This window comes from Emydura macquarii, unplaced genomic scaffold, assembly GCF_026122565.2.
Source record: "Emydura macquarii macquarii isolate MOO-44397 ecotype Brisbane River unplaced genomic scaffold, CSIRO-AGI_Emac_v2 contig_1644, whole genome shotgun sequence".
NCBI lineage: Eukaryota > Metazoa > Chordata > Testudines > Chelidae > Emydura > Emydura macquarii.
The window spans coordinates 11,501,135-11,516,398 of NW_027131781.1; the positions used below are offsets into that span (position 1 = coordinate 11,501,135).

Consider the following 15,264-nt stretch of genomic DNA (forward strand, 5'->3'; position numbering starts at 1 on the left):
GTGACCCAGGAAAACAACCCCTTCTTTAAAAAAAAGCCCCCCAGTTATGTAATGCCCTGGGATAGACCTCGTGGGGCTTTGCAGGCGTTTTAAAATATCTCACAGGAAGACCTTTAAGTCATAGCCACGCCACCCTTTCAAGCAGGCAAGCAATCACTTTCCCTTCATAGACCCCCATCGCCACAGCAAGGAAACTGGGCTGTGCAACTTCCACAGCAGGGGTGCCAGCTCTGGCATTTTAGTAGCTGTTCGTTTTTTAATCAATTTAAAAATAAAAATCACACCATTTAGTTTATTTTTTTTAAAAGTTATGGTAACAGCAATCACTAGCCAGCCTCAGGCCATTCTGTAAAGGCAAACAGCTGAGGTTAAGAATCCAGTGGCTTCACGGTTAGCCACCACCTCCTCCTAGCTGGGCATGAATGCCCCAGGGGATGGCCAGGCTTGAATGATCATTCATTACTCAATTGTGTAAAGCCTCTCATGATTATAAAACATTTGGTTTTGATGCTTCTTTCTTTTTAATCTCTGCCTGTCTCTCAAAAAATACAAATAATTATATCAAACTAAGGTAGGAGGTAGGATGTATACTCAAAAAATCAAGATGACTCTAACGGTTAAATCTAAAAATCTGGGCAAAAACAAACACACGGGATATAATTTCCTTAGGTTAGGAAGAACTTCTCCTACAGGCAGTTTAATCCATAATTGTCTGCTCTGCGGTTACCTGCACCTTATTGTGAATCAGGTAACACTAATTACCGGCTAGATGGTCTTACAGGAATGGCAATTTTTGTGTTCCTAAACATGACATATAGTTCTACCTTTCATACGTTATGGAGGCTGGCACTCAGATGTCAAAGAAACAATGTTAAGTAGTTTAACCCTGCAATGTAGGTGTGCAGGTGACAAAAAACTAATACGAACAGGAACTCTTTCACAATTAAAGACAAAATTTTGTAATGCCACTTGTTGCTGTTGTTTAAATTAAACCTTCTGCATTCTTTGTAAGCTAAGCAAACCCAACTGCATTCTGTGAGAAATGAGAGTTAGGAAACGGAACTGGAATAGAAACGGGAAGTGAAATTGACTAACCAGGTCAATCTAGTTTTACTGACAAACAAAAAAAGTCAAAAGTAAATGTTTTTTGTAAAGAAACATTTCATTCTTCGTACTGTAAGTATTAATAGTAATGCAGGGAAGGGACTGATTTATTTAAACTATGCGTGAAATTCACCTGTGGGCAGAGGGCCAACATGACATGTATGTACCACTTAAATCCTACCTACATCTTCTAAATAAAGATTAACTGGGCCTTGAATGGTGCACAGACCTCATGGTGATTCTCTGCCCAAGTGTGAATGTCACCTGTCTGATTTAATCTTGACAGGGTCCCTTTAAGCCCTCACTTTTGGTCTTTCTGTTTAGCTGAGGCTTGGGCCCATTACTAGTTTTGGAGTTGGAGGACAAAGGGCTGTTTAACAGGAATCAGGAGTTACAATGTGCTTATGGTTTTCATGAGCTCTGACAGATGCTGAGTCCCTTTGACTCCGACGCAGTGTAAGTCTTAGCACTGACTGTGCTGGCTTGCAGCATCGCACCTGCTACGTTCCAGTGTTTTTGCTTTTTCTATTAGTTCTTTAGGAGAAGAATCAAAAAAGCATAAACACGGCATCCTTCTGAGACCGTCAGCCCAGTCTGATCTTCACCATCACCTGTGTCGTCTCCCGGAAGGCCACGTATCTCCTTTGACAGCAAACCTCATTTAAATCAGCCTGCCTTTGAAAGCTCCCTCTGGTGTCTCCTGGAGTCACAGTCACAACCGAGGGTGAGTCTCACATTGCATCTCAAGGGCTCTGTCCAGAGTCCAATGGCCTTTCCAAACAGGCTGCTCTGACTGTGGCACCTGTCTCACCAAACCGTGTGGGTCGGATCTGAACTGGTGACCGTCTGGAAGAAGTCATGTGCTATTCACCGGGGACAGTAGGGCAGCCCCATTGGAGAGAAGGGACTGCAGTGCTCAGCTGAATCCTGCTGCATTTCTCAGTTTCTGTCCAGTCCCTCAGGCACTCTCTCAGCTGTTTAGCCACAAACAAAGGCTCCCTCCCCGCCCCTCCCTCACTCCCGTCATTAGCATTAAGCCAAGAACACTATTTACTGGGAAGTGCCAGCACCTGGGTTCTTGGCCAAACAGACCCTAACTACCCACCTTGGACCAGTCACACACATGGTCTAACATTTACCCGTCACCCTAACGTACTCTTAAAAACCAAGGTGACCTTCAAGCATTTTTGACGTTGCAGAACTAACTTCCTTCTGAGCCTAACCAGCCCAAGGCAAAGCCTCTAGCCCGGGCAGCAGCTTCAGACTCTCCTGCAACTCGTCTGTCCTTTCCTTGGTGAACACCAAACAGTTATAATACTCAGGTCAATATAGCTAGGCACCACGTATATATATTTTTGTCACTGTTCTGCACATTAACAAAGAAACCCACCCTACTAGCCACTGCTCATCCTTCTGTCCCGCTCCCCCATTCTCCCATGGTGTGTAGCCTGCAGGAACGTGAGCCACAGAAGCCTCTCTTACGTGGCTCCATCACACTCGCCGACAGTCAGTTTCAAGGCTCCTTGCTGGTGTAGCGTCTTTAGGGCTTTGAACTCCAAGGGCATGGTGTGAGGGCTGGCCTGGGAGGTGTAGCCGTACTTCAGGCTGTCATAGTAGTGGTATTTGACAGGGTTCTGGTTCTGATCCCGGGGAAAAGGCCAGAAGCCGTAGAGATCGATCCTGTTGCAGAAGCGGGTGGCCAGGGTGTACATGAGCAGGCCAGTGGTTGGTCGTTTTATGTGCACTTTGTTTGTTAGCCAGTACCTGGAAAGGGAGAGAAAACCAAATCCTGTTATTCATGCCATACGTATGCAGCCTTCATGTCATGTATTCTCCCCTTCCCTCCCTCTGCCTGAGCTACATCAAAGACCGATTCAATAGTGAGAGATGTCTGATTGATGTAGCAGTGCTGCTGGCCAAGAAATAACTACTGCTGGGTTTGCTTCATGACTGAGCAGCTGTCTCTCTGTCTAGGAATTTACATCACACTTGTCACTGTGGCATCTGAGTCCTTTACTTCTCTACAGACCTTTATGAAAATAAAAAACAATCTCCTCCAACAGTGGCCCTCAGTATTTCAGTCTACAAGAATCTTCCTTACAGCAGAGAAGACCAATACTATAGACAGGTCAAGTAGTCTCTGTCGACGGCTCGAAACACACTCACATACAGATTATATAGGCAGCTCATTGTTATCACTGATGCATGCATGATGTATGGACTCTTCTAGTAACTGTAGTGGGGCTGTGAACATTTTTGACTTTGACTAAGGGGTTGCCCACCTGAAAAGCTTGAGAACCTTAGAACATACGGCACATACCACAGCTTTTTGGAGTAACCGTGCATAGAGCAGGAGCAGGCATAGTGCTGGTGCAATGGTTTGGGGCCAGCACTGCTGAATATTATTCTTCGTGAAGGATGGCCGAGAAGATGGGTGGAAGTTGCATCCTATTGCAATGGGCCAAGGTATAGCAGAAGCCCTGTTGAAAGTGGCAGTGTTTTGGGCTGTGACTAGCAAATACCGTAGCATTATTTATTTTCACAAGGGATGTAACTAGCTCCTGGCGTTTGACAGCACAGAGCATCTCCCTGCTTTGCTGAGCTGTGAGCGCTGGGTGATGAATGTCAGAATGAGGATAGGCGGAGGGCAGAAAATCTCCTCCCGGTGTATTCCTCCCCAACCAAATCATGTCTGATATTGGCCATGTTCTACAGCTGGCATCCGTGGCTGCAGCACAGCTGCTGCTCTCCTGTGATCACGCCTGGCTTGCACTTCCCCAGGGTCCACAGGGAGCTTGTTCAAATACCTGCTGTAGGGTACGTTCACTGTAGATGCCCATGGATTATTTGTAATCAGGATTTCAAAGAACCTAGTTTCAGGCGAGTCCCGCTGCAGGGCTGACAGGAGATGAAGAGCAGCGTTTGGCAGCTCTTTGCGGCATTGCTGGGCGGCCGGCCAGAATTCTGAACATCGATTCTGCTCTCTCGGGCCCACTCCACAGTGCAGGCCTTACACTCACATACAGTCCCACTGATTTCCATGGGACTCCCGGCAGGTGTAAAGGACCACTCAGCTGCAACACTGTGCAGGGGGTAAGCCTCAATCCTGCAAATTAGCTTTGCCAAGGAGCCATGAACATTTAGCAGCCCAGGTATAAAACCTACTTGTCTCCGTTCTACTTGATGGGGGGGAAAATGACACACTCCGAGTGAGCTGGTGAGTAGAAGTGTGTGCGTGCAGCTAATTTGGACAGCGCCTAAGGGCATGCCGGGAATGCAGTCCTGCTTTCCTGTAGGTTAGCGTGGTGACCGCTGGGTGCTAAGCGCTAACATCACCTGCTAGCTGAGTGCCTGTGGCTATGGCAAAGCACTCTACTGTGACCTTCCCGGAAGGCATGCCTCAGGAAGACGGTGCTCCTTGGAACAGCTCACCTGCTCCCCAGTCAGCATCTCAGAGGGTGGTGCGTTCTGGGAATGACAGGGAAAGAAGCATGGCGATGGGCGTTGGGTGCCTGCCTCTGAATGGCCCTGCTCAGAGGCATTGTCCCTGCATCTTCTGGATCTGCCAGGCCTCATATGTTGTAGCAAGAAAAAAGTAAGCTTTGCTACTGTAAAGAAGTGCAGGGATATCCTACAGGTGGCCATGAAACAGCTGTGCCTGTGCATTTTACACTGCAGCCCAGAGGGCAGCCATTAGACTGATACAGCCAAGAAGAGAAATGGGCTATTATTACAGCCATTTCGTACTGAGAAGCAGGGGAAAGTCATTCAGCTACTGTAATCTGGCTACCCTGGGAATCCCTGTAAAGCCAAATTCATCCGTTTGCACCAGTGGAATTACACCAGGGATGAATTTATCCCATAAAGTTTACTAGCCTCCAAATTCCCTCTACCCCCTCTGCTGATCTAGCATTGGCATCTTAACAGTATCTTACTGTGCCCCACCGTGGGCTGTGATATGACGCCACCAAGAAAAATATCGGCTACCTCACAACCTATCAGAGGTATTTTTTGCAGGGTTGGTTTGTTTACAGATTCCAGGAAGCCTATTAACGGACCATGGCCTTGTTGAAGTTCCACTGAGAAGGCCGGGAGGCCTGACGTTTTACCAGCTGTCCCGGTCACAGGGAGAGCTGAGCCTTTACAGGTATGGCTGTGTTGCAGTCCGAGATGTGACTGCAACACACGTAGACAAAGTGGAGCTTGCTTTGATCTAGGTAGCTCGAATAAAGGTGGCAGCGAGGTGGCAGCAGCATGGGCCATACGCAGCTCCTCAGTGCTGCCCCGGCTTCACTGCTGTTGTAATTCCAGCTGGCTAGATCAAAGCTAGCTCAGACATACCCTGTAAGACAAACCCCAGGGCAGCGAATCTGAGCACCCAGGACAACTGACTTGGGCCTGTGGGGCTCATGCTCCTGGGCAAAAATGAGCACTGTAGACATTCCCACTCAAGCTGGAGCCCGGGGCGTGAGACCCTTCCCCCTCGCCAGGTTTCAGAGCCCGCGCGGGAATATCCACACTCTGTTTTCAGCCCTGGGGCTTGAGCCCTGCAAGCCGGAGCCGGCTGAGCCAGGCTCTGAGCCTCCCTGTCCTGAGGTTCTTTGTACATTATAGACGTATCCTCAGAGTTTGAGTAGTTGGGGTTCCGGGGCGCACACAGACGCAGGATGGCATGAGCTCCCCTGCACTTCAGCTGCATTTCCTGGCGGACAAGCCTGCAGCCAAGCGTTGAACGACTATGTGTAGAGCCCCTGCCGGGAGGGGAGAAGGTCTGACCTGTGTTGGTTGCTGGGTTGCACTTTTGGGTACCCTAGAAAGGGAGAGTTTTGATTTGCCCAGAGAGCCAAATGGCCCAAGTGCTAAGAGCAGGAGGAAACAGAGGTATTGAAGTGGGGAAAAAGCATGGCTCCCTCACAGTCTCTCCTTGTAGCTGTGTGCAAAATCTGAGTAATTCTTGATGTTTTATGTCATTTTAAAAAATATCTTAATGGTAATAAAAAATAAAAAAAAAGTCAGTGCCAGCAACAGAAGCAACCCTACCAAAACAAACTCGTGTGCACAGCCCAATATTAACGAGTAACCCTATAATAACAAAAATCCATGCGTCTTTCCCCTGGATTTCCCTTTATTGTAGATACTAAATTTTGACACCCTGGCTCCGACCTCCTCACGCTCTCAGCCATAACCAGATAGTTCCAGCCCTTTTGCCACTTGGCAATCATTGGGTGGCATTTAGCAGCAGCAGTGCTCACCCTCGGAAGTATTTCTGAGTGGCACACGGGCAAAATATTTTCCCCTTCTCAATGTCCAGAGATCTGCTGGTGCCAGGAGGCAAAGGTGCCTGCTGCTTTAGTGCTGAAGAGTAGGGATGAGGTGGGAGGGAGGAAGAGAGGTGAGGCTCCAACTCTGGGCCCTTCTGGAGACAGAGAAGAAGATGGACGTACTGAAAGGATTGTTGTATAGCACTCAAGCTATGGTGCCGTCTGGATTGTGGTGAATGCATCTCATCCTCACTTTGTGGGAACTGAGAGCTCCTCAGGTGACGTCTGGAAAGGACACAGGGGCGCTGTTTAATGAGCAGCTTGTAATAGCAGCTGAATGAGTTATGCAGGAACAAATCACTCTCTTATCTCTTTCGCCGCTCTGGTCAATTTAGACAGCATCCACATTGCCAGTGCATGTGCTGTTCCCAATTTGGGAGAACAGCTGGGGACTGAAACAAACACTAATTAATTTTGCAAATCCAAATGAGGTTGTCTGGGTGCACATGGGATGCTGTGTCAATAGCACACCTTTCAGATGCGAGGTCTGGGATTTTAATTAGGAGGCGAGGTAATCTTGAGGAAGGCAGTAATTATTTTTCAAATTGGCTACTCCAATCACCATAACTATTAACTACAATGTTTTATGGAAGCAGACAGCAGTAAAAGGAGAGAGTTAAGAACAAAGTCTTCAACTTGATGCCTCCTTTCCCTGAACTATTCTGGCAGACTGGACTGTCTTCCAAAGGTAGCAGTATGTCATTTATGTAAATAAACCTTCAGAGGCTTAAGCACCCACACAGAGGTGGGCTGATGTGTAGGTGGGTCTGTGAGTGTGTAATAGAAACCGTAATGCCATCAGGCAAAAATGCCTTAAACAATTCTTGTGCAGAATCCACAACAGTGACCCACGAAAAACCCTTTGGGATCATCATGTCTGTCTGCTGTAAGGGCAGGATGTAGCCCCTTATGGTGAAATTGCTATTAAACTGATACTTGATTGTAGTCAAAAAGGCAGTACCTTCAAGAAGTAAAGCTCCAGTAGTCCTGTGCTGACCCAGTTAGAAGTTGACTAGGACACTGGGACGCTATCAATTTCCAATGAAATTTCTATTTCTCTTCACCGTCTCTCCTAAAATGTTGCATAACGTTACCGTGTGGAACAACCATTGGTATGTTCCACTCCAGAAGTGGTTGTCTCCCAGCTATGGAGGAAGTGATCTCTGTACAGTACATCTGTATTGTAACGTTTGTTTTGTGAGTCTTCAGGATGGAAAACACCCTGTCATGGTCATTCGCGAAACTGTAGTCTCCTCTGAGGCGATTCCTCTAGGCTGCCCATCAATAGGATTCACAAGTCTCCTTGCATTCATCGCCACACTCCGAATTCAGAGCACAGAGCCTGTCTGGAGTTTGTGTGGAAAAGTTCAGTGCAAAATACCTCCCCACAGGCAGGCAGACAACACTGCAAGACTGCCAGCTGTTAGTTTCAATAACAGAGAGAGTTGATTTGCAGCTAAACATCACCTCTGATCCCCATGCTGATTTGTCCTACAAAAGCTGGGTGGGGTTGCCTTTGAGGGTAAACCCACAGGGCAAGTTGAACAGAAAATCCTGTGATAGGAGTGTGCCTCTGGAACGAGTATAGGAAGTCCCAGGTCAGACAAGAAATCAGGTTATAGGAGTATCAGCTGCCATTTTTCTGTGATAACAGTCACAATGGAGAAATAAATAAATAAATAAATGTAACTCCAGGCCCTTTTAAACCAACTTATTCATAACAATGAGATGAAAAAATCAAACACACTCTTCTGGAGATGCTGGTCTCTAACTGGCAGAAGCATGCTATCCGTCTGCCCCATATAAATTGGTCAGATGGGTGGGTCAAATTCTACTGTCAGTTACATTGGTATAGACCTCGTGTAAATCTATTGCCGTTACTCCAGATTGATGCTGGCGTAGCTGAGAACAGAGTCTGGCCCATTATCGGTTAAGTGCTTAGCGCACTGCAGCTGCTATAGAAATAACAATACATAATCAGAATGCAGCTAAAATATAGGGGTGATCATCCTTCCAACAGGCTAGCATCTGGCAGACCTATTCTGTCTGTCAGTCTAGGTTCTTCTACCACCCTGAACAATGTAATAACTGAGTGCCATATAAAACAATCAAACCTGCGTTCGTCACCTGTAAAAATGGGACCGTAACGCCCCTTTAACTTGGATGCCAAATTGGGATCAGGATCTGAATTTTACAGTTGTCTCCTAACTGAATAACAAGCCAGATCCGAACAATCCACATCCACATCCACAGTGTGTGGCGTAGGCCCACCTCTAACGATCAGACACGAAATCAAATTGAGGGGCTAGAAGCCATCACACATCAGCGTCTCTTGCTTTGAAAGTGAACAACTTGTCGTTTACTGTGCGGAGAAGCCAGAAGCTGTTGTGTGCCACTCAGCCACTCTCTCTTCATTCCGAATTCAGCTCCTTCCTTACAACTCACTCCTGTGTTCTAACTCCTCCTTCGAAACTCACCGCACACCTTCGTAGTGACAGCTGTCTAAATTCCATAATGTAAAGAGGAGAGAACGGGAAAATAAGTCTCAAGAGAGCTATGTGTCTGCCTGCTTTTCCCTGGCACTCCACGCGGAGAGGCATGTCCCTCTGGTGTATCCCCCTCCTCTTACTTTCCTTTGCCTCTCCACTCCCTCCCTGACTGTTACCTTCCTCATGTCTTGGCTCTAACCGTCCTGTAAGCTGAGACCTCATCTGTAAAGCACCAGCCTACAGGTGGGAGAGTACAAAGCCTAAGCCCCGCTTCAATCCCACTTTAAGTCTTATTTTGAGGACTTCAGTGGTGCACAGACTTTGCATGGGGCCCGCCCTGCACAGGGATGAATGTCACCCCATAGTTATTATTTATTATTTGTGCTGCAGTAGCGCTGAGCAGCCCCAGCCATGAATCAGGCCCCCTTTGTGTTAGGTCTGTACAAATGCAGAACACAAGAGATGGTCACATGAATCATACTCCTTATTCCGATGGCGAACCTAGAAGGAGACCTCGTCACGTAGGTTAGGGCTAACCCTGATTTATCTATTTTTTTTTAACAGAGGGTCTGAATAAAAAACCAGTGCAATTAGCAAATGTCCAGCGCCTGAAGGCAATGGTGATGGGTGTAATGCAAATGCCAGAATAGATAAAAAAGGCAGACTGAAATGTGTCCATGAGTTTTCTATAAAACCAGTGACACTCAAGCCTCCAAATACACAGCCAGTTACATTCAACCGCCCTATTCTTTTCTCCTGCCTCGTGCAAATGTGCTCTACCAAAATCTGCTTGGCAATGAAATTGCCAGGCTCCTAGGAGACATACACAGCTGACTCCGTAAGGAGACTTCTTGCTTTCCAGCCTGCAAGAGAACCACTCAATTCCACACGCCACTTGCCAGCTTGCTCCGGGGCATTTGACAGAAGCACTCAGAAGTGTTCAGACATTCCAGGAGCCTCCTGGTACCAGGGCTGACCTAGAGTGCTGGCTGCAGGTGTGATGAGCCTATATGAGCACTATTCGTATTCCTAAGTAGAAATTCCATTTCACAGCTGCAAGAGTCCGTCACCTCCCCTCATGTCAAGAGTTTATACTCCTTTGACCTCCTGCCTTAGAAGCCCAGGCAAATCATCGGGATGCATGGCTTGTCATGGCTGACTGCAGATAGCCACCCTCTTGCCTGCTCCACAAATCATCCGGAATTTCTGCTAGCCTGCTCCTTAACAAAGCTCTCAGGACACCTACTTAAAGCGCATTCGTAGCCAGAAAAGTGATGTTTCAGCTGATATAGCTGTGGACGACAATAGTGAATATTTTATATTTACAACAGTACCTTTCCTTCCAAAGGATCCCAAAGTGCTTCCTGAACTACAGGGAGAGATCCTGCTTCAGCCACCACTGACATGCAGCCATCTCTGGCTGGCAGACAGCAGCTGTTTAGCAGTGCACAGTTTAGGATAGGGAGTGAAGAATTATAATGTAATCTGGTGGAACCAGAGGAGAACCGGAGGATGGCCGAATGTATTTGCCATCGCTGGAACTCGGCTAACACACCCCTTCCTTTTGCCAAAAGGTGCTGTGGAACCTTTAATAACTCCAAGTGTCAGGGGTTCTGGTCTGGCAGGCGAGTCTACACCTCTTTCTCATGCTCTTTCTTGGTGACTTTCAGATCCAGCTGGCTCAGCTGGAAGTCAAAAGATGTTTTACTCCAACAGCCAGTTCCTAACACTCCTCAGGTGAACGGCCATTAAATTCCTGCTATCCTGGGCAGACCCCGACCCTGCGAAGGCATCAGCACCAGCAGCGGAAGGGTTAATAATGAGCGTGGTCTCAGCATTGCTCTTGGGGTAGCGCAGCTGCTTTAGCGGCTCACCTGTGATCTGGTCTCAGAGCAGGGATTGTGGCCACACCGGAAATTCGCCAGCCCAGCTAGTGGCTAACCCCTGAAGTATCCTCACCCAGCCCTGTGTTTCTGAGGGTGACGTGGAATCCTGACTGCAGTGATGTAGCATTCTGTGGTCATTAATTAACCATCAGTTTGCATCCTTATCCACCCGCCCCTGGGCTGAGAGGTGGGAGAACCAGAGCGGTAGGGCAAGTCAGTCTGTTGCCCTCATGGCTGCAAGACTGATCCTCCTGGTGGGGTGCTGCTGACTCTGTGGCTGTCATTGAATTAGCTCTGTTCAGTACCAGCTGGCAGCTCTCCTCAACCCCTCTCATCGCTGCCATGCTCATTACAGACAGGACTCGTCTCTGCAAGAAACAGCAGTTCTGCCCTCTGCTCTGTTCACTTCATTGGCTGCGGGTCCTGGCCCCTGAAGCCTTTAACCCTGCTCTGGACTCCCTAGGCCCCCATCCTAGCACTGGGCAGTGCACTAGTGCCGTGGCCTTACTGGGCTCCCATCCTCGGGTAGGAAGCGCACCTGCCTCCTGGTCTGATTAGTGTTGTCTGGCTGGGCACCCTCGCCCGCGGCAAGCATTGTCAGAAGCCTGAGTGAAGACCGTTCCTTCCTAGCGTCCTAGAGTGGTTCCCCCTTGCCAGTGGATCCCATCAGACTCTTTACACTGTCCTGATTAGTCACCGAGATCTGCTGGGAGGACACTCGATCCCAGAGCAAAGGAACGTGAATAAAAGATGCCCTGGAAATGCACCCCCAATTGCACCGAGAGATATCACCTAGGGGCTGCCCCCGTAGCACTTCTGAGCCTGGGACTTCCCAAGGCTCCGGGGTTCTGGGCGTTCACTCTTTGCGGCTCCTCGTTCACGCAGGATCGCCAGCCCCTCTTCTCTGGTGGCTGCACGGTGCAGGCGGAAGGCTGCTCCTCTCACCAGCCTTGCATCTGGTTTGTTTTGGGAGAGCACAGTATCACTCAGCCCGTCAAGACCTCTGGTTGGCTTGTTCTGTGTTCCAGAGGCCTCCAGCACGGCTCGACGGGTTGTTGTTTTGCCAGGGCCCCTTTAGACAGCCTGCGAGGAGCCGTTCAGCCAGTGAGCCAGCGAAGGAGGTGAGATCCATTACCAGACTGCCCAGTGGAGTCCCTCCTTCGCCCTGCTTCCCTCCCAGCTGGAGACACAGCCAGCCCCTTGCCAGTTTCTCACGCAGCATCTCCTGTGGGGAGTTTCTGGCACAGGAAAGTGCTGCAGTCACAGGATTAGCAGCCTGTTGATTTAAAAGGCTTATTACAGGAGCTTAAATTTATTTTGACAGGTTTAAAGTAAGTCAATTACAGCTGGAAATAGCTCAAGGTTTGGGTTATATTTTTTGCCTCCTGTGTACTGTGGGATCCTTCCCTCTCTTCTGTGTGAATCTCCTGCCTGAGAGCCTCTGGGCCCAAGGAAACCACTGCCCTGCCAGGGGAAAGCAGGGATTCATTCTGATCCCACTTGGTGCTTCATCCAGACAGCAGGGTCCCCCTTTCTTTGTCGGCGGGTCAAGGGGCCCTACGGAGACTGCTGCCTGCTCACAGGCGCTCAATAGTTCTTTGGGTTTGTTTCTGCTGGAAACCAGCCCCTGCTCCCTTCCCACACACACCTGCCCTCAGGGGTGTTCCCAGGAGCTGCCCCGAATGCCCAGTCTCTGCTGACTGTTCTGCCTTGGCTGGGATAAAGCTCCAGGCAGCTCAGATGAATGGATCAAACCTGCGTGAACTGACAACAATGCTCTGGGGGGGAAAGGGGGCGGGGGAGGCAAATCCACAAAGCAGGGGAGGGGTGGAGGGTGATGGGAGGGGGGTGCCCGTGCAGACAGGTGAGTGAACCAGTTCGCATCCTAGGAGGGGGTGGTGTAGATGAAAAAACATCTGCAAGGAAGGGTCTGCTGCTGCCCCAGTTTTCAGACAGCAAAGCTTGGATCACCTCTCAGAGTCCTCGACAACTGATCATGGCCCAGCTGGCCACCCATGACCCTGTGGATTCTCCTGATCTCACTCACTGGTTGACATGGAAGCCTCAACCCTGCACTGATAAACCCCTTTGTCTTGATCCCTAAACCTGACCTGAACCACATGTGTGTCTCCTGACTTACTGCCACTCAGCTGAGGCTCCAGTGACAAAGCGGGCGACACCTTCTCCTTTATTCCATCCATCCATCCGTCATTCATCTAATCTATTTACCTCATCAACATAGCACCAGAGTGCCTTGCACAGATGATGCTACTGACCACCTCACGTCCTCTTCATTTTAAGCCTTCTCCTTGGCTCTCTCTAGCAGAGCAGTCGGGCCACCACCAACTCCACACAAGAGGGCTGAATTCCATAGCCGGGCCCACGTCTGACCACCCCAGCCCAGCCTGCAAGACAATGACCAAGTCCTCAGCATTGCCGCAACCTGATGATGTTGCATCACCATGCAGTGTTGCAATGATAGATGATGACAGTCCTCAGCTGTTCCGCCAGCTCCCTCCTGGTTCTAGGGAAGCTGTTTTTTATCCCCTGTGAGCCTCTGATCTCAGGAGGCTTCAGTAGAACCCCTGACATTCAGCTTCAGTTTTGGATCTGACGACATTAAAACAAGGAACAGAAGAACTTCAGCACTTCCTCACCATTACTAGGCCTGCAACACTTCCATGGGAAGGGGGATGTAAGAGGCAGAGCCAGAAATGAAAAGGGAGAAGGAACCTGTATTGCTAACACTAGAGAGAAGTACCAGATTCACAGCCCGTGAGTCTCTCTATTCACAGCCTGTGAGTAGACCAGAAGCTCCCCTCACATTGCTTCACTTAGACTTAACCCCGTGAAGGGTAAAAGATATTAAAGCCCATCCTATCCTTGGCCTCTCGCTTGAGATTAGCAATGAAGTTGCCAGTCATGGTGATGGGGTTTTAGGAGGGGAATGCATATCCACCAAGAAGTGGGCTGAAACCACCAAGGTCATTTCACACAGGCCACTTTGGAACAGCCATCAGAGGGTAGCAACTTTCCTTCACTCCTGACCCAGGCTAGATTGGAATCAATGAAATACTTTGTTACCCATTCCTAATCTCCTGCTCCAACTAGCTCCTTGAGGACCATGCCTGTGACCCAGACACAAGAATGGGGAAGGAGCAAGAAGATTAATCACTAGCTAAGATGACCACAGCACAATTCCTCACAGGAAAACAACAAATACCGCAGTCAAACTGCAGGTCTGAAATTCAGGCCTAGGGCCAACCAAGTATACACCGTCTGAGGGCCCAGGGACACTGGTATCAGGTTTACTCGCTCAGCAAATTCCAGGGCTAGAAACAATCACTTCCTGCAGTGGGACCAGAGCCGGGAGCCTCAGCTTGCAAATGATCTAAAGCAGGGGTTCTCCAGCTCTGGTCTATGGACCATCCATTGCTCACTGAGCCCTTCCTGGTGCTCTGCAGAATGAAACACCGAGAGAGTGGGTTTGGCTCGGGCCCGCTCCAGCTCAAAGCATCGCACTCTCGCTGTAGAGGTTCATGAGATACCAGCTACTAAAACAACGTCAGGAACACTCTGCTTTGTTGGGCCTGCAGCATGTGTGCGTCCAACTGTGGGAAACCGGCAACACATCGGCCAAAACAAGGACAGGTCCCCATAAACCATCCTTTCCATGGGGTCATTGAGAAGCCCCTGCCTCGTCCCCAGCACAGCGCATCGCCCATCAGAGGCCTGGGGAGCCAGAGAGGCATTCTCACCCTCGGACGGCGTGCAGCAGGCGCAGCGAGGGGTAGGCGGTGCGGACGCTGATGCGGTGCTTGAGGATGAGCTCGTTGACCCACTCCACGCGCTCCTTGCCCCCTTTGGCCATGAATGCCGGGATCCAGAGAATGCTGCCATTGAGGCTCTGGAGGCGCTGCAGCAGCTTCTCCCGCCAGGTCTCATTCACCAGGTCCTCGAAGGCACGCTGGATGACGGATGGATTCATAGTCACCAGGTCCGTCTTCATCCCCACGTCCCAGGCGTATTCCTGAACAGGGGCCAGATTACACCTGCAACACAGGAGAGGGCGTCAGGGCGTGCTCAGAGGAAAGGGGATGACAAACATTAGCCGAGGGACCGTCGGGGACTGTTAGAGCTGGGGAAAGGTGCTTGATTGCCAGTCCTGGGACTGCACAGGTAGGGCACAGGCAGCGCCAGGGCAAGCTTCCTCGCAACTCCCCATGGCAGCATGGTGCAAGCCTGCCCTGGAAGGATCCCTTCTAGAGATGAGAGGGGAATTCAGTCTCCGGGGCTCCGCCAGGCTATGCCCTCTCTTCGAAGAGACCACCGCCAAAGGGACCAATCAGTGCCTGTGGAGAGTGGTGGTGTCAAAGCAGCATGGGGTGGCGACTGCAGGACCAGGAATGCCTCACTTTGAATCCTGGCTCTGCCACTGACTTCCTGTGCGCCCCTGGGCAAATC

At 49.6% G+C, this 15,264-nt stretch overlaps 1 protein-coding gene across 2 annotated transcripts in view; it reads right to left on the bottom strand.

Annotated features, from left to right (window-relative positions):
- Window positions 1–2,290: 2,290 nt before the first annotated feature.
- ST8SIA2 (ST8 alpha-N-acetyl-neuraminide alpha-2,8-sialyltransferase 2) overlaps window positions 2,291–15,264 on the bottom strand; it is a 35,659-nt gene continuing 22,685 nt past the window's right edge. For both annotated transcript variants that reach the window (XM_067556102.1, XM_067556101.1), the window contains 2 exons: window positions 14,559–14,852; window positions 2,291–2,868 (listed from right to left, as the gene is read on the bottom strand). In XM_067556102.1, coding sequence (XP_067412203.1) covers window positions 2,583–2,868; window positions 14,559–14,852 — 580 coding nt within the window. In that variant the 3' untranslated portion in view covers window positions 2,291–2,582. The remainder of the gene's footprint in view (window positions 2,869–14,558; window positions 14,853–15,264) is intronic.